Here is a 20,348-nt window from a genome sequence, read left to right on the forward strand (position 1 = left end):
AATTGGGTTGACTCACAGTCGATTGGCATTTTGATGACAATACATAACGAAATACAATATAATAAATTTAACAAAACCAGTAGGCATGCAGTTTCAAACTGGCTGATTTTAGCATACAATTGATCTACTTTATTAGAGCCAGCTGGCATCAGATGATGTAACTTTACTGCCCGCAAATCAATAAAAATTTATGAGACTTATACTGTTGAACAGAAGATAGTTCACGTATTGTGCTGTATGAATGAAACAGGTGTGTGTGTGTGTGTGTGTGTGTGTGTGTGTGTGTGTGTGTGTGTAAGTGTGTAAGTGTGTAAGTGTGTGTGTGGTTGTGAATGCACCACCCAGCCCTTTTTCTCCATCTGGGCGGGGTTTCTGGTTCCTGGTGGAAAAGTCCCTGGTTGAGAGGAATGAAGTCAGATCAGCCCCAGTGTCGGAGGAGAGAGGATACTCACCTGTTGAACAGCAGCAGTCTGCTTTAAATACACTTTTAATTCATTAGTTTTTTCTCTCTGAGAGTCTCAGAGTCCGAGCCTTCAGGATGACGGACGCTCTTTTACCAAACGGCATCAAAGACAGCGGAGGAGACAACAATTATTTCCGAAAGGTGAGTTTTGCTTCTCCTCGCTTTACTCTGCTCACAAAACATGCAGCTAACGCTAATGTACACTGAGAGGAAGTTATAGTTTTATTTTCACAGCTGTGAGTAGAAACATAATGACTTTAGCTTGTTTCTGGCATGACTGTGTTAATATATCATACAAAATGCATTTAAAGGAGCCCCAGAAACAGATTTTAGATTATATTCAGCTCGTTCAGATATGATGGTATTTTACTTTTTTATTCGTTAGCCTACTTATTCTTAGTTAAGCTATTTAATATGTAGGCTGCCTGTTCACTGTTTTAATTATAGCCCTCATACGTTTATTGATTTATTTGCATAGCACTTTTCACACAGTAGCTGGTTGTAACTCAGGGTGTTGTACACATGAGGAAAAACATTAAAAATAAATAAATCAAAAAATAAAACCTAAAGATACATTAAAAATGTAGAGTAACTGTATTATCCAACGTAGTAAATGCAGGTAAATAAAACTAAGGTGTATATAAGATACCACACAGATAACTTCTAATATAATACAAATTCTGAAGTCATCATTTTACTGTTAGCATGGTTTCAGTCTTAAATTTAGTTCCAACAAATACTGCAGCAGTTCCTGATGTGTCAGAAACTACAACGCTGTCAGCTTCAGGTGTCAGTGTGTGTGTGTGTGTGTGTGTGTGTGTGTGTGTGTGTGTGTGTGTGTGTGTGTGTGTGTTAATCCAGGAATAGCAGTTGGAATCTCCATATCAGTGACTGATAATAAGAGAAAAGAAAGAGCAGTGACCAAACATCCCATAATTAACGTTATCTGCTCCCTGCTGGCTGTGAGAGGTGCGACTGATGTGATTGGCAGTTAATAGGGAAAGCTTTGTTGACACCCCTGGTAAACTTAGCTGAGATTAGCCCGCTGCACTTAGATAGCTCTGGCAGATCGGCTTTGTTTTTATTTTTGATCTGGTAAAAAGCTTAATATTTCTTCTTAGCTTGCTCTATTTATTTTCTTAATTAGTGCTTCGTAACAAATGACTGTTGTGTTTAAGGGAACATTGTAAGACCACTAGACCCTTGACCTCCTCATTGATTGTCTGTATCTTCCAGTTGCACACGGGGAAGGTGCTCTGGATAACAACATCAGCTAAATGATTGAAATGTAAATGATGGTGGCAGGTTATCTGAACTGTTACCCAGACAAGAAGAAGAGTATTTCCCCCCACCTGTATTTGTGTCGAAGTCAAAGCCTTTTCATCATGTAAATTGGCGGTGAGTCATCATTGTCCAATGGCAATCATAAAAGCCATTAGCATTCATTGCAACAGTACCAGCAGAGAAACCCTTCTAACCAGTTTTCCATCTCATGTACCTGCGACTGTAACATTTTCAAGCGCTGCCCTCAGTGAGAGGAGCTGTGACTTTGCCTAGTTTGAGGCTATGAGAAAAGCACTTGGCAGTGGTTGAGTGATTATCTAATGGGTTTTTACTGTGTTGCCTGTCTGCCATGCTGTTGGTGTCCTCAACTGAAGTGTTTTTATAGGCAAGCATGTCTAGATGTGCATCTGAACAGGGCCTTTGTGTATTTCAATCCCCCCGAATCCCCTTCTGAACGCTGTCTGGATTTAGGCTCTGTGCTGCACTTCCTGTGTCTATAAAAAGGTCAGTGTGAGCCAGGGTCTGGCACTGTCACAGGGCATGTTGGGAGAAAGTACTAGAGCCTATTGCCTCGGTTATAAGCTGTTTCCTTTATTACTGTAACACATACTGTAGAGTCTAACTCCTCCTGCTCGCTCCATTGTTCTCACCCTGTCTTCATTTTCTTTGTCCTTTGTGTTGAACACTCAAGAGTCTTTAATTGCGGAAGGACTTCTCAGTATGAAAAGGGTTGCACATTCACTGAAACCAGAGGGCAATGAGTTCTGAGTTCTCAGTTTGTCATGTTAAAGAGATTTGCAATTTGGAAACAATTTGGTCAAATTTTAACCAAGTGGAGCCAAGATGATCTTTCCTTCCATTTTTTTTTGTCTCCCCTTTTTTCTATTGGGTGAAAATGAGTTTAATGATTTACAAGGCCTCACTGGGTTCAACCGATGCTGCAGGGAGCTGTTGTGGTTCAGGGCTTCCGTCCCAGCCGTCCACTGTTTCACCTCCAGCTGGCTGAGGTCCGACTGCACGGCTGCAGGATGGAAAGATGGCAGGACAAACAGCCGAATCGGCATGTTTCTTCTCCTCATCCTCCTCGGCCAACAAGAGCATTGACGTAGCATCTGGCCCGAGGCCGTCCTACAGCCAGACCACAGACACAAATTGACAACATGTGTCCTGGTTTACAGACCAGACCGGCTCTCTTGACTCTGAGGAACACTCAAATTCCCCCAGCAGGGCCTGTATTGGAAAAAAAGGCAAATTAAAGATGATTTCTTGCAGGAGTTCACTGAATATAAAGACATCTCTTTTGGGACTGAAAGAAGCTTACTCCCTTTTGAGCAACCTCTCAAGGTGTATTCGTTATCACAACTGAAGTGGATACGTACATGAATTAGTCATTCACTTCATCATGGAGAGGCGTGAATATTGAGATACTAGGTTTATTTACTGGGCGAACAAGCAATTGTGAGTCAGTTACGTTGCCATAACTGGTTCATGGCTGACGCCTCTTCCTGGCTGCTTGCCAGTCTTAATCACCAGTTGTGTAAACCAACTATCCCATGAGCCATTGCTCCGCATGTTCTTTATGAAGCCATAGTTATACAACAGCCAAATGACTTTCTATTTGATGGATATGATAATGGACTGGACTCTTTGTTTTGCTCTAATGAAGTGTTTTGTACGCCTACTGAGAAAGGCTGTACTGTTCGAGTGTGCCAGGGAGGGGTTCAGTGGGTTAGGTAAGGCATCAGTGCAGCTGGAGTTAAGGGGTCAGTTCATGTCTCGCTCAACATCATGTTGATTAAGTTAGCATTTTAATGGATTGTGTGGTGCTGTGACAAGTAATGCAGCACTGTTCCTTTATTCCAGAAACTGTTCATACTGTATGGGCATGCGAGTGTTGTTTTCAGACAGACTCGGAAAAATGTGAACTTATCGTTTTTTAAGCATCAACATCAGAAATGCTGAAGGTACATATTATACAACAATGTCCAAAAACTAAACTCATAATCTTTCTGACTCAGACTAAATACCAAATAAATTGGTATTAGTCAGCAGGTTTATGGATGACACGTAAATCCTGACGATGTGACCGTCACCAGGGATGGTAATGGTCGCTGATATAAGTGGCGTCACAGGATCAGATCATCACTTTGGAATGCTATCATGACGTTTCATCGCGTACTACATATTTAAGGCGGAAACAGGACATACTGCTGTGGTAACCATCACTAACCACTCCCTGGCTCGCATACACTCAACTCTTGATGTAATGATTGACGTGTCGACATACTGCAATGAGTCCACGCCCTCTCTAGCCGCGCGCTCACGTCCTCTCCCTGCCGTCACTCTAAAAATAGCTGCTGCTCTTACATCTAGCAGGGCCACGCCCCCGGCAGTTTCGATATGGCGCTGACGCTTTCATTTGTATAAATGGTTAATCATTACACTCGTAGGTCAATATAGTGTTTTCACAGGAACACCCAAGTGACACAGCTGAGTGGACACAGAGAACAGATAAACTTCCAGTCAAATGTGACCCCTGTTGCAACCACTTGACCTTTTGTATTATAGAGTTGAAATATGCCCTCAAGAATGACATTACTTACCTGGAAGCCAGTAGGGGTCACATGCTTTCCGCAGCTTTAGAGTAAATCCTACTAATTGACTGAGGCACCTACAGTGTGGTGTGAAATCTCTGGTAGGACAGCATAATGTCCTTTCAAATGAAGCATCCACTGTAGCAAAATAGGAGGAAATCTGCAAATTTAAAAACAAAGAGATCCTTCTCTTCAAATTTACATTTTTTTCTATTCAGTAAATGAAACTGAGAATGAATGAATCTGCATTTCATATGTTATAGGGGACTTCTTTTTTTAAAAATAAAAATCAAGTCATTTAGAAAGTTGAGTCAGGCTGATGTCAGATCTGCTGAACATGAATCCTTCCTGTTGCTGTTGAGTATCTTACCCTGACTGACTTTCACCTTGAAATGTTTAAAAAAAACCATCTCACTGCAGTTATGTTTTTGGTTTCGTTTTTTGTCATCAATTATTCTGTGGTCACAGGAATATTTGTTCCATGTGTTGTTTTGGTGCTGGGACCTCACCTCTTTGCCTTTTCACTGTTGGTTGTTTGTAATGTTGCTGATGTAGAAGCTGGAGCTCATTTTGCTGTTAACCTCCGACTCAGATACATAACTACAATGCAAAAGAGTTGCAAATTGAGAACTGTAAACTGACTGGTTTTACTGTGCGTCTTGCTTTTCTTTTTTTTTTTTTTTTTTTTGCGCTCTGATGTACAGCCCAGACCACACCTCTGCTGTGCTGTGAGTCAGTCACCATGAATGTCTAAGACCAGTTTATCTGCACGGCTGTGACTGACAGCCTGTTGACTTAGTAAGGCTGGGACACTTGGTGGTTGTGATAGGGACAAGGACACACAGTACAGCCTCATACAGGCCGTTATGTGTAAACACAGAGGGAGGAAAAGCAGCATGTGTACCATATCACAATGTGCAGCTCCATCCACACCCAACATGGATTTATTTTTACTGTTTAATCAGTGAGGAAAGATAAAGTAAAAATTCTCATAAACTGATTTAAAAGCCAAATACAAAAAAAATGTTGATATCAGATGAATGTATCATTTACTGCCCATACAACCACTGCTCATTGGTTGTCTGCCAGCAACCTTTTTATGGGAATAATAGTTTGGGACAGACCTGGTATGAATAAATAAAGATAAAAATGCAGTTAGAATGGCTCCCAGAAATGTTAGCTATTTTATAATTGTTGCTAACAAAAATCATTGTAATGTAAAAAAAAACATAAATTAGGAAATCATCCTACTTTTTTCAGAGAATGCTAATTTTTCATGATTTTTTTTTCACTTATTACATTTTAATGAGTCATTGTGTTTTGCTGACATGTTTGTTCATTCTTCCTCTTGTCTCAGGGTTGTAACCCGTTCGCCCAAACCGGACGAAGCAAACTGCAGAATAAGCGAGCCAGTGTGAACCAGCAGATCATCAAACAGATGAGGATGAGGGCTGGAGCTGAGAACCTGCTGAAGTAAGAACTAAACTGATGATTATAGTACATGCATACACACTGTACAGTACTTTCATGTGTTTCTTTTATTTGTTTACTGTGGGAAGATTGAATGATATTATAATATGCATATTTAACAAGAAAAACAAAGTGCAGGATGGGTCACGTAACAATACACACATACAAACCCAGATATGCATTTGCCTTTGTTAAATAAGACCGCACCAGTCAAGTTTATCTCTCTCACCTTCATGTATCATTCATTCTTCTGTATTGTTAGTCAGTTATGTCACCATGGTACATGTGACCTCTAATAAACTACAGCTGGTGTGTTGATGTTGGGACAAGTTTGTCTTCACATCTTTCTTTGTTCTGTCATGAGTTGTCATATTCTTGATGTGAGACTTAAAACAACACGAGGGAGGCAGATGATATTAGGTAATAATCTTGAAGAGGAGCATTCCTTATACCCTGAAAACAAAGAGCCACTGTATATTGTGGCTTAGAGCTGCTGTCCAATGTAAACATCTCGCTTGGCTTTTGTATTTTGATCATAGACTGTAAAACTATGATGCTTCCTGTCACGATTTTGCAATTGTTGTGTTCCGCTCTATGCACCTACTGTACCAACTGTACAGGCCAGACCTTCTGGCATAAAAGGTGAATTAAATATGAAAGAGGATGAGTTTTATTCAGCAGCTCACATCTGTGTCTCTCTCTATTCTCTGGATTTCAAACATAAATTGAAAATAAATATGAGAGGTGTCTTCTCTCTGCTGAAATATTAGGTCTTGTAGGGTTGAATAACTGAATTTTTGGATCAGATTTCTCAGCAGGAAAAAAATGAGGAGGTTTACTGTCATCTCATACATCTTCCAACCTCAGACCTTTTATGGATCAGTCTGGTGGGCCTCTCTGAATCAAAAGCAATTTTCTGAATGCTGTTTCCTGCTTTTTTGCATACATTTGGACAACATGGAGAATAGCACATTGTATTTAAACTGATCATCATGCTTTGTCTAATTATGCATCCATAATAGTGGCACCCAAACATAAGAATATAAATGGGTTAATTTCTGTATTGATATTTTGCTGAAATCATCAGCATTTGCAACTTCTTACACAAAATTACAGGCTTATTTTAAAGGTTGTGAAATACAGTTTTAGCTGTCACAACCGTCACTCCTTGTATCAACAGCGGCCTTTTGTATTTGAATACTTACATCTTTTCACAAACATATTATACTATACAGTCACCAGCGAAACAAAATGAAGGCTTGTCTGCAAAGAACAGTGTCAACAAAGCTTTAAGCTGGGCTGAAGCTCTGCTCCACCAGTCAAAAATGATACATGTATGGTTAAGAGCGCTCAGTCGCACTTGACCAACAATGCAGTGCGTGCAGGTGTTTACCCCTCCTCCTATTCTGTAGCTGTCAAAGCAAAGGCCTTTGTTTGTCTGTAGAGCAGAGTTGAGGTTAAGAAACACTTTGTAACCTGGCACAACTGTCCTTTAATCACTATCTGTTATTACTGCCTCATTTAGACAAATGGATCGACAAAGTTATGAAGCATGTAGGCTAACACTACATGTCTGATCTCCTCAAAAGGTCAGTGCTGGTTTGTGCAAACTTGAAGACAGATAGTTAGTTAGAGGTACATTTTGGAGATCAAGAAAATGAAAATTTTCTAAGATTATTTTCTAAGATATTTTTCTAGATTTGTTGGTTAGTTTAAATTTCCAATCTAGTTCAGAGCTGTGAAAAAGGAGAATGATTTGTGTCCCTGAACTCCGTTTTAGAACCTGCTATACTGGAAAAATAACAAGTCTGTCAGCTACTTGCTGCCTAGAGAGATAAAATAGGACGCAGAAAACATCTAGAGTCATAAGCCATCTTTGACTTTTTATTGTCATAAATTATAAGCCAAATCCTAGAGTTCAGAGAAAAGCTCTGAACTCTAGCTGACAAAGTGTCAACAGAAATATATTGTTATTAGCTTCATAAAAGTGGTGTTTATTGCAGACTCAATGTATTGGTTTACGTTTAATTATACAGTTGTTTCTGTTACTATGGTGATTGGCAGGGATGGTATGTTGCAACAGTCAGGACAGTTAAGGGTCTGCTGTTTTTTTTTTAAAAAAGAAAAGAAAAAAGGTGTCCTGTGGTATCTTTTGTCTTTACTGTGACTGTGTTACTGTAGCTGTCTCAACTTCTCCCACTGGGATTCCTGGATCATCTCTCTTTCCGTTTGCATTCAGATTAGTCTGGTGACCTGTGTGTGTGTGTGTGTGTGTGTGTGTGTGTGTGTGTGTGTGTGTGTGTGTGTGTGTGTGTGTGTGTGTGTGTGTGTGCATGAGGTCTGCTAAGCCTACTGTTAGCCTCAGAAGCTTCCACATTCCTCCAGTGCTTCACATAGTCTGCCCAGTTGAGGCCAGGGGCAAATGGACTCTGTGTGTGTGTGTGTGTGTGTGTGTGGGTGTGTGTGTGCATCTGCCAGCCCAGCTGCAGCACAGAGAACAGCCTGTATGCATTTTTAAGGTTCAGGTATGTTCTCAGCTTTATTTCTAAGGCCTCAAATCGTATACAGCCTGACTGTATTTCTACCTGTGACCTTCCATATGTGTGAGCAGTCCAGAAAATGATGTCAGCATGTGCTAAAGTATAAGCCTTTATGAAAAACACTATTTGAAAATAGCAACATTAAAAGATCCCGTTATGATGGTTTTATGAGTCATTTTGATCCCAGGTTGAATCTAAATCCTTGTTTTCCTTGAGCGCACTGCTTGTGTGTCTTTTGCTTTTTTGTCATTCGGTGCTGTCAATCTCTCCACCTCTTTTTTTTTTTTCTCCAAATCTCTTGTTCTGCATTCCTCTCTCTATCAGCAACAGGTGGAGTCAGTCTGGTCAGACCAGTTTTCTCTTCTCCTCTCCTCTCCTCTCTTCTCTTCTCTTCTCTTCTCTTCTCTTCTCTTCTCTTCTCTTCTCTTCTCTTCTCTTCTCTTCTCTTCTCTTCTCGCAGAAAAAGACTGATAGAGATACAAAAATTCACCACACACAAGGTATATGTAATGCGTTATGCAGTATAATAGTAGTTATAGTTGTCAGTGATCAACATTTGTACCAGATATCTGTCTTCAGATCAAAGGCCTTGAGGGAAAAACTACAAACTGTTACTCAGCCAAATGAAAACAATCTTTCCTGAGAAGAGGATGAGGAAAACTTCAGCAAAACCACACTTTCTGGTTTGCAGCTTGATTCTCACACACTGTTGGATGATATTAGATATTAAATTAGATATTAATAACAGCCTCTAGGCTGGAGAGCTGGCATCCATCCTGTCCAAACCACAGCACCTCTACCTCCTCCACCCTAATGTTTTCCCCAGACCAAACCTCTCCAGAAACCTCTCTGGAGGCCACAAGGAAGTGATGGTGTGGTGTGAAACTCAAGCAAGGGCTGAAATATCTGTTATGTTCCAGTGTGTTGTATGAAGAGAAAAACTGGAGTTAGTAATCTGGTAATGTAGTATAGCCATGCTTACCTGCAGTGATGACTTTAAGAATATGAATCAAGACCAGAAAGCAGAAAGTACCAATTTAAAAGATCAAAGTGTTGCTGCGTGGATCATATGTATTCTTGTAGTAGACTGCAGTGATTCTACTACAAGTCCACCACATGCAATGCTACAATATATTCCTTGCTTTTTAAATGGAGTTTTTAACATAGTTTGTTGTTGTTGTTTTTGTTGTTGTAACTTGTGGTATTTATTCTGTGAAAATAAGATATAAAATATAATATTTACTATATTGGTTAAAACCTAGTTTTGTTTTTTCAGCTCTTTAACCTTCAGCTGAACTGATTTTTTTTTTTTTTTTTTTTTTTTAAGCTCTTGCTTGCCAGCACTTCTTTACATCTCCATTTCCTTGTTAAATATCACATCCTCTGTAATTACAGGCTAGAGAGAGATCAGGTGACAGACTCTCACTGACATCAGTGAAACATCTCCAGGTTTAGAGGTTTGAGGCAGGTGTGTACATGTGTGTATGTGTCTCATTAGTCAGGACTCACAAAGAATGTGTTAGGGTTCACTGTAAAACAGAGATAAGAATATGGTGAGACCACTGAGGTGTGTGTTTGTGTGTGTGTGTGTGTGTGTGTGTGTGTGGTACCTGGTATCACCATGGTTGCATGTGAAAGGCTGTTTTTGTTTTCTTAAACTGGCAGTACATCATAAATTTTGCTTTACAAAGGATCCAGCCACTCACTCACACACACACACACACACACACACACACACACACACACACACACACACACACACACACACACACACACACAATGATACTGGAGGTATCATTGCAACCTTATCTCTGCTGTGCAGTGAGTCCTAACCCCTTGTGTGCACACAGACACACACACAGGCACATAGTGTAATAATGTGATCTTCCTCACCTCAACACAAACATGTACATAAAAGTAAAAAGTTTTATTTCCAAATTCTAGTAAAATATACAAAAAAAGTATATTGATATATTTTGTTTAGACAAATCATTATACAAAAATGGATCAGTCTAATTCTCTAGTAAAGCCCTTTTTTCCCCTTTTGCATCTATATGGCACAAAGTATTTTGTGTTTAATTTAGATATCTTTTACACAGCAGGAGAGTCTCACCATGCTAAAGATTCCCTGACCAAGCCCCACCAGCTGCAGGGCTGCAGTTGTGTATCTGACCTTTGACCTATAGCGTTACTTTGTCGCTCCCCGTTGTGCCAAGGGGAAAGAGGCTATTGAACTACACGGGTGCTGCAGTTGTGATTCAGAGATTTTGGTTTTGCTGTTGCGTGCAGGAGAATAAATCAAGTGCACAGCAGGGCACAGTGACGCAGGTCTGCGGTCCAGAACACTCGGGGAGGCACGCTTGTTTTAATAATCAGCTGCAGGAGAGTTTGGCTGCATCTGAGTGGATAATAACAAGCCTGATATTACTTTTCTTTCCCTCCTCCCTCTCTTTATTTCAAACTATTTATGACCTTTCTGTCTCACTTTTTCTTTCTCTGCATCTGTCTCTCCCTCCCCAACCTCTTCCCTGTGCAGGGCGACATCTAACAACAAGGTTAAAGAGATGGTTCTGTTGGAGCTGAGTTATGTTAACTCCAACCTACAGCTTCTGATGGGACAGCTGGAAGGACTCAACAGCTCAGTGGAGGTCTACCAGAACACCCAGTAAGTAAAAATATTACTATACTACTACTTCTACTGCTGCTATAGATGGTACAGTATGCCACCACTATAATAAAAATCATAAAAAAGGGAGAACATGTGGAATTTGAACATGTGGAAATTCTTACACCTACCATACAGGCTTGTTTAAGACATTTATGAAATGCACATCAAATGAAAAAAAAAAAATCACTCACCACAGCAGAAGGCCTCGTGAGACTTTGTATATTGTTTTGTGTGGTTTCCTGTTAGCCATGCAACTAACATTTTGTGCTTTTTGTTCATAATTGACTTTACCAATGAGGAAGACTGTGGTTTCATCTTGAGTAGCAATGTATCTGCAGGCAATAGAATCAAATTATTTGCAATTTTGGATTCTGTACATGCTAACTTCCTGTGATGAGGCCATTAAATAGACTACATGATGAAATGCATACACACCAGCCAGAGCTTTCTGCTGTAACCACAAATGAGTGTGGCACCAGTCCTCTTGCCACATAATAAGGTCACCACTGACCCAAACTCTTGAATATTCTGTACAAATTTAACCTTAATCCTAAACTTAATCTGGTCCTAATTTTGATTTCCTAAACCTACAGAACTCACTTCTGGAAATTGTGATCTTAGTCCACAAAAGGAAATCCTCAGTCTAGTGATTTATAGCTCAGACGGCTACAGACACACAGTGTTGGCAGCCAACAGGAGACTGATGGTTCTGACACTGTACTTAAGTCATCATGCACTCTTTCAAATGAAAGACACTTGATGACAGAGCAGCAGAGAAAATGACACATAGAAAAACATGAAGACAAAGCGCAAGAGTTTACTGCTGTTAAACTGGACCAGCTGGTTTTTTGAGACACAATGGACAGAGCAAAAAGGAAACGATGAGCTGAACTTGCATGCAAACTAAGATAAGAATTTAGCGTGAGGCTTCTCTCACAACAGTCTGATCGGGCGTGTACACGTGTGTGAGATAGCGATTCTGGTGTTCTCTGTCTGTAGACGAGCCAAGTTTCAAGGGCTTTAATGAATATGCAATATGTGTGTCATGGGGATACACGCGTTATCTCAATCACGTGTCTAGTAGACTTGAATGACTTGAGGACTATGATAAGGAAGTGGTGGAGGGTGTTATATGAAAATCTTTATCTAAATCTTAATAACCTGGTCTGTAAAATAGATTTAGCTAACAATGGTGCTTTGACAATGTGAGCACTGTGGTAGCAAATGATAAATTGGCAATAAAGTTTATTCCGTTATGAACACATAATATTTAAAAAAAAAAAAAAAGTGTTTCTCTGGGCCTCTAGCTTTCTACCACAGTCTTCTTGCTTTGATGCAAAGTACGAATTATAATGATTTTAAGGCCCTTAAACTGAACTATGTCTGCTTCCAGGTGGCTCTTCCTGTTAAGAACACTTGAAACCTCTATAAACCATCTGCTTGGACAAACACACACACACTCACGTACAAACACAGTAAACCTGTACTAGCACCACAGTTTCTCACAAGCACACATTAGGTAATACAACCACATATGTACACAACGCTCGTATTCACTCCACGCACGTTAACGCACAAGCACTTACGATACATCTAAGCAGTTACATGCATCCATAAATCACAACACACACTTTTTTTTTTTTTTTTTAGAAGATGCTACGTTACCTATGACAACCAATCACATTAGGATAACAAAGTGATGAGGAAGGTAGGAAGATAGTGGAGGATTATGGGGGATGGGGTGTTGCATGGCGGTAACTATGGTAACCATTCTGAGGGTCATTGACAGAAATCGGACATGGTTCACAGAGTACCGTGTTGCTACAATCAGACTGTTTCTTTCATTCTGAAAACATTTATGAGGGATTTTCTAACGAGCTACAGACCTGGATAAGTTTTTCCTCTAAATTCTGTTGGCAGTACAAAAAGCCCTGATTAGTTGATTAATTTGTTTTGCTTGCAAGGTCTCAGTGCTGTAAGTACTAGAAGGCTTTAACCTGGTTTTAATAAATCAGCAGCCCTGCAGACAGGTGGGGTCTCTGTGTATGTTGGTAGAAAGATAGATTTTACACCTCAGGAATCCGGAGAGGCAAATATTTTCCTGAATTTATTTTGTTTTTCACTCAGTAATTTAGCTGATGTCATTACCAGATTTTAATATGTGGTGTAAAAGGATTTGGTGTCTTGCTCAAAGAAACAAAAAACAACCTCTACTTTTTGGACTTTAAGAAAACATTGCACACTAAAAAAATAGACATTTAGTTTACTATTTGCAAGATATGAACATCCTCAAAATTCAGCAGCTGCCTCCCACTACCATCTTTAACTTCAAGTGTCCTCTGTCACATGATCAGACATACTTGAGTGTTGGAACATTGAGCCTCCTTGTCTCTTAGAAAAACACCTGCTCACTGCTCTATCCAGAGACAATAGGCAGGCTGTGAAACTACCATCACCTGTCCTCCATTGTGTGTCTGTTTGAAAGAAAATTAAACACGTGCAAAGTGTTAGCATCATCATATTCACACTACCAGATCTACAAAGGGCCATACATAGTTGGAGAGTGCACAGGTGCAGGTAACATGTACAGTACATGGGAATATTGGATATGTTGAGAAAGCCTCTACGGCCACAATAGAGCGTGAGCCTCCTTCTCGCTGCCTGAAATACAACCTCAGTCTTAAGTGCTGAAACAAAAACCTCTCCTCGCCTTTCTAGGCTTTTCCCACCAGTCCACCATTATCTGAATAGAGTCTCTGAAGGTATTTCTCACTCAGACCAGATTTAGCTGGTTTTGGCATGAGGTAATGCCTAACAGGAGGCACGTACAGTATATGTGACTAGTGCAGACAGTACACGTGTTGTACATGAAGTTAGTGACCCAAAAAACTAACAGCCAATCACTGCATACTTGACAGTCTCATCAAACACAGCAACTACAAAAATGATGAGTGTTAGTAACAAAACATTACTTGCACTGTGATTTATGGGTTAGTACATGTTTGTTCAGTTCTTGTGTGTCATGTTCTTGACCTTGAGAACAAACTGAACTTTCTTAAATATCCTGTGAATCATAATGATGAGTGAAAAAAGGACATGGATCAGCACTACAGACTGCTTCATCAGCTTTGCTACAGGAAACAGAGTGAAGAGAATAATTAATCTATAAAAGGTTACTTTAGATGAAATGCTAAGTGACCCTGACAACTGGTTGCTTGTACTTTTTAATGTTTCGATAATTCATAATAATAACAAATCTAATAGTTTAATATGATTATGAAATATGTACTTTGTTTTTTTTCTCTAGTCCTAGAATTGCCTCTCTACTGCCTACACTGCTTAACATATTATTTTGCATTATGCTAACAGAATATTGTGAAACAAAACAAAATAATGTTCACTGTATATGGTGAGATTGTGACTCCACATAGTTTTGATATTTAGTAAAGGGTTCAAGTTGTGCTGGGCTCTCTGTGGTGTAAACCCGAGCTCAGCAGGGCTGCAATGGTGATAGTCGTCTGTTCCATGTCCTGCACACTGGCACTTTAACGAGGGGTGGGAAGGTGTGTGTGTGTGTGTGTGTGTGTGTGTGTGTGTGTGTGTATGTGTATGTGTGCAAGGAGGGGTAGTGAGCTGCTGAGAGGCTTTTAACATTTCAGATTCCCCACAGAACAGATATCCTCATCCCCCATGCAGCTCCCCTCCTTCTGCCAAACCAGGGAAAAGATCAGAGTGATCTCATCTACAAGTACTAATGGATTACACTGCAGCCTCTATCTCGCTCTGACAGTGTTTCTGATGAATGAGGTTTTCTGTGATTCACTGCGCCAGTATGCCAGAGGAATGTTGCCTTATCATCAAGTGATGAATGAGTTGTTTTTTCTGTGGTTTTGACATCTTGTGCAGTGAAAAAGGCTGAGCCTCTCTGATGTTTTTGATAGTAGTCCCGATTACAATAGATTTGGGATAATATGATGATTTGTTAATGTTGTTGTGTAATGATAAAACTGAAGCTTGCATTAACTGAAAGTTGTTTTTAGATAAATTTCTAACACGTAAAATGCAGACACAACACAAGCTTGTTTTTAAAAAGGGTAATTTATTCAGTAACACCTCATTCTCTTGCTTTCAGTAGGGGGAGGTTTTTGGTTTTTTTATAGGTTCTGTCTAAACAGCAGCAGGTATCTGTCAGGTTATATTTCCTCAGCTTTGATAACGAGCTGAACCTGCTCTCCATCTGTCAGCAGCAAGGACCCCCAGGTTCATACAACCACATAAACTCCAAACCATCACAGTTACAGCTGAGATCTGAGTGAGAGGTTTATCTGGTGTTTAATGGCAGCCTGTTTTTGGCTTGGTGTGTCAAAATGAAGGAAAAAGTTATTAGCATTGTGAAGCAGAGCTGCAGCTCCAGAATGATTAATTAACAGGGAATTGTGAAGTTTTATAGTACGAAGAAACGTGGTGGTCCCATTCACCTTTAAATCCTAACTCCTGCTGTGTTTGCTATTAGCACCATCTGCCTAATCCAGACTTCCCTTCTATGAAACTACACGAAAGATTAAACTAAAATGTGAACTTTCTCAAGTGACAAAGCGGTTGCTGGTGTGATCGTGCTGTTCCTAGCTCCAGACACATTATTAATTACTTAAAATCTGACTGTGTTGTTGACATGAAATGCCTAACAGGGATATCTGTGGTCAAAGGGAGTTTCATGTTGTATGATACGTTGTACCACACCTTAGAGCCTGCTTTTCTTCATCATGAACCTATTAATGTATCAGTAGACTCATGGTGGATGTTTATGTGCTTTGCTTCTTGGTCTTGCTTTCATTAATTGTTATTTGTGAAGTAGATAAATAATGAATTGTCCTTTTATGTGTGAGATCCTGCTGTATCATCTCTGTCTTTTTGATTTGCCCACAGCGAAACGGCCAACATCCCTCTCATTGCTCTGGGTCTTAAGGAAACAAAAGAAGTTGACTTCTCTACTCCATTCAAGGTACAGAAGAAACAACCACAGTTTCACCATTCCCTCCAACATACTGAAAAATGTGTATAAAGACATTGAGAATTTTCCATGTGATGTAATGCAGCCATTTGATTTCAACATCTCTCTCAAAGTAACTATAATACAGCTTTGGTTAAGTTTCGGAACATAGAAATACAGAAAAAAAGTGATGTTGTTGAACTGTTTCTTATCAGGTTTCATGTTAAATTACATGGAGGTAGACAAAATAATGTTTTATTTAATCATCATTACAAACATTACTGCAGAGGTGGGTTAGGTTTAATGCAAAATAGCTAAAAATGATGTGTCAATCAGCACTGTGATGTGTTGAAAAAGTTTTCAAGGCAACAACTGACATCTCACTGAGCTGCAAAGAGGAGAAAAGAATGGCACTCAGCAGCATATCCTCATCATCAGTTAAGCAAAACTGACATTTTTGCGATATGTCAAGAGGAACTGTCTTAAACATCATGACATCATAAACCGACTATCTTCATGGACAAGGAGGGATAGCAATCTGAAGTTGAAACTAACCAACAGGAACATAAGGACAGAAATCTGGAGAAAGGGGCTTACAAATATGGCTAATTTGGTTTTGAATAAGGATTTACTTCAAAATGAAAGCCTAATTAAAAGTATCTAGGTCACATTGTCGCGCCATGTGCACCTGCCACTACATCACGTTCAGGAATAATCCATCATCTGAATATAAAAAGATTTGCTTATTAACAAAAAGTAGGTCAGTATTTGTTGAGAGCAGTGGAGTTATCATTTAGCTATATAGAAACACATTCGTAATGTCCTGATGGCACATCTGTTTGTTGCACTCTGTTCTGGTTTGATGGATTCTTGAGCAGGTCAATTCTGCTCTACTTATTGACTGTAATCACACCTCAGTTTTAATGACTGGGCGTCTCCTGCCTCTGCCTGACTCTGATAGAATGATAGCTCTCGTAAACCTACCCTGCACTGCTGAGATAGTACTTGGCTTCTGTGCTACAGTAAAGGAATGATGTGAAAGCATTGACTAGTTGTGAGAGAAGCCTACCTGTGACCGAGAGGTTAAACCCCCAGAACACTTGGTAACAGGTAGCTGGAATAACAGTGTTTGTGATGTTTATCTTTGCTTTTTTTTGAAAGGACATCATCTTGGAGCACTACAGTGAGGACGGGAACAATTTTGAAGATGAGATTGCTGACCTGATGGACCTGCGACAGGTAGTGTGCACTCAGTCTGATTTGTCATGATAAGAAAATCTTCTCTTTTCAACACTTAGTGATCTCTAAATTGTCACAAAGAAAACAAGGCATAGTTTCAGATTAATCCTGTGCTTATGAACACTGTGCAGTGTATTTTAATAGGGTTTAATATGAGCAGCATTCGTAACGTTTTGTACCACACAAAGCACCATGAAATCCTTTTGTTGTGAGAACTTTGGAATTAAAGGGTTGGTCCACCCAAGTCACAAAAACATATTTTTCTCTCCCATGTCTTTTGCTCTCTAGCCATGCAGATAGTTTTGGTTTTGTGATATCGGTCTTTGGGATCTCTGCCACCTCCCAAATGCAATGGAGGTGAATGGAATTGTTGTACAGTATGTGGTGCTCAAAACTTTGGAAATTACATCTGAAAAACAGCAATGCATCATATCAACAGATTTGCTTTCTACAAGAGAACTAGTCCTGATGTTTGTGGGCATGGTCTTGAGTAGTAGGATGTTGTTTCTCGAAACATTTTGCTTTGAGCAGCACAAACAAACACAAATCACCACTGTTGTACTCATGTTCAGAGGCAGATATCTAAAAACCTGAGTACATAAAAATAAATCTATACACATTGCTAGATAACGCTATTGTACATAAATATTTGTTTATGTGTGTGATTTGGTTGAACTGATTCTTTAACATGTCCTCACCACAAGATTGAAATCACATTACTGCAGACTGTATCAGATCTCTTTTCTTCCGTGTCCTAGGCTTGCAGAACGCCGAGTCGAAACGAGGCAGGGGTGGAGCTGCTGGCCAAGTACTCCAGCCATCTTCCTCTGATGGAGAGTCGATTCTTCTCCCCAACCCGCCAGACTGGCATCTTCTTCACATGGTACACTCAGCAATTATTACCAATGAAGAGCAATGGCAATAAGAATATTAAACCATTTTTAAAAGCAATTTCAAACAGCACTTAATGAGATATTGTTAATAATAAGATAGCATAAATATTAGCTTAACTGTAATTTGTGTAACATAGAAAATAAGTCACAACACAAAGATAGCAGTTGAGATTACAACTGTGATAAAACATGATCAGGAAAAAAACATTATAAGGAAAGTTGTCCTGCTCTTTAATCTAGCAACCATGAGCCCCTGCACCAGGTATTTCTAGAGCCTTAAACCTCAGCCATGGTTTGTTACTTCCTAAAATCCCTGACTAGAGATGTGTAAATACATTATATGTAAAACTTAGATACTGTATGTAAAATCCTGTATTTACTCACTGAACTTATTTTTAAACTCCAAAATTCATATTATAAATTAATCATTATATCTTTAAAATTATTTATCTTTTTTGGCCTTTACTTAACACAGTTGTATTTTCCACGAGGCACTTTGTGATTGTTTTGAAATCTGCTTGACAAAAAGAAATCTGGTTTCTTTCCCTCAGGTATGACTCCTTCACCGGAGTGCCGGTGTGCCAACAGAACCTGTCATTAGAGAAGGCCAGCATCCTCTTCAACATGGCCGCCCTCTACTCTCAGATCGGTACTCGCAGTGACCGACAGACCATAGTTGGGCTGGAGGAGGCCATCTCTTCCTTCCAGAAAGCTGCAGGTATGTAGAGATAGAAGTGGTTTACTCAGATAATCCCCCTCTCACCAGCTTAGAAAGGACATATCTGTAGCTTCATTTCCAGCGTTCAAAGATATCAAATGAGAAACAATGGTCACTATGACCCACATACAGTGGTTTACCCAAACTGAAAACATTCTTTTCCTCTTGCAGTGACCTTAACATTAACAAGACACACACTGTTGAGAAAAAGAGTACTACTGCAAACACAGCCTTATTTTAAGAATACATGCCAGCCTCCACCCTCTGAATTCTGCTCCATGACGGAGACTGAATGCTGCTGATGTTTGTCTGGCTTCTTGTCTTCTAGAGGAGCACCAGTCATATGAACCGGTTTCCCAACCCTTAGAGGTTTCAGGACGCTCAGACAAGTCTTGATAGAATTATGACTTGGCAGCACAAGGAGTATTGCTGTATAATTACAGCTCTGAACATGCCAGGCCTTAAGTTATGTTGCTTTGATGGCTGTAATTTAGACTTGTACTATTACGCTGAAAAACAATTACGCTGTTCAGAGGTACATTGTCACCAGTAATAAACTAAGCTGGGAAGTGACAAGAAGGGATGCTAGCTGTAGTTGTAGAGGGGTTCCAGCTTGGCCCTCAGCAGATCATAGGCTGCTGCATTTCCCTTTATCCAGTGACGCAGAAGTGGTTTTAAGGATGGGAGGAGCCATCCAGCAATGGCAGAACCTTAGTGAGGCAGTACTCTGTTATTAAGTTGTCTACAACATTCTGCTGCCAGGTTTTTAATCTGTAAATAAGAGGGAGGCGTTCTCAGTTGGAACGCAGATGGCCTTATTGCTTCAATCGAACATGAAAAACTAATTTAAGAAGGTTTGTGTCTTGGCTCAGTTTTAAAGAAGCACACAGACATTGATCTCATGCTAGCAGTGGGCTTTTCTCCTTTGGTGGATAGTGTGATCACTCAAAATCAGAACTCAATCACTCAACATCTGTGTAAGAGAGTGTCAGTAATTAGGATCGTTATACAAGCATGATGAAGAGACCAATCTGTAATTTTGTGGACCAGCAAACTATAAACCTTTCCCAAATGAACTAATTGAGGATGGACCATGAAAATTAATTGTAACCCAAACCATTAACTATTGTATGCCCCCTCTTATGAAGCATCAATGTAAAAAACCTGTTACCTAAATAACAACTGCAGTCTCTCTTAAGCCATTCTCTCATATGAACTCTGGAAAATGTCCAGAGAATCAGATCCGGACACTGACCCTGAATTTATTATGGAGATAGACAGAAAAGATATTTAATTCCCTGCAGGCCTCAAATAGAATCACAAAAAACCCAGAAATTCTTGGTATTTAGAGTCTCAGCAATCAAATATTTTTTGTCTTCACAAAACTAAATCGGATGCAAATTTTGTGCTTGTATTTTGAACATGAAACATTGTTTTTTTATACTGACCAAAAGGACTTTAGTTCAGATTCTTGATGCAGAAAGTAAAT

At 39.7% G+C, this 20,348-nt stretch overlaps 1 protein-coding gene across 2 annotated transcripts in view; it reads left to right on the plus strand.

Annotated features, from left to right (window-relative positions):
- The first annotated feature begins 398 nt into the window (after window positions 1-398).
- The window catches only part of rhpn2 (rhophilin, Rho GTPase binding protein 2), a 30,361-nt gene continuing 10,411 nt past the window's right edge, over window positions 399-20,348 (plus strand). For both annotated transcript variants that reach the window (XM_044366917.1, XM_044366959.1), the window contains exons 1-7: window positions 399-604; window positions 5,699-5,814; window positions 10,888-11,016; window positions 15,946-16,021; window positions 17,171-17,248; window positions 18,007-18,131; window positions 18,693-18,859. In XM_044366917.1, coding sequence (XP_044222852.1) covers window positions 539-604; window positions 5,699-5,814; window positions 10,888-11,016; window positions 15,946-16,021; window positions 17,171-17,248; window positions 18,007-18,131; window positions 18,693-18,859 — 757 coding nt within the window. In that variant the 5' untranslated portion in view covers window positions 399-538. The remainder of the gene's footprint in view (window positions 605-5,698; window positions 5,815-10,887; window positions 11,017-15,945; window positions 16,022-17,170; window positions 17,249-18,006; window positions 18,132-18,692; window positions 18,860-20,348) is intronic.

The sequence above is a fragment of the Thunnus albacares genome, chromosome 1 (genome assembly GCF_914725855.1).
Source record: "Thunnus albacares chromosome 1, fThuAlb1.1, whole genome shotgun sequence".
In the NCBI taxonomy this organism is placed as follows: Eukaryota; Metazoa; Chordata; class Actinopteri; order Scombriformes; family Scombridae; genus Thunnus; species Thunnus albacares.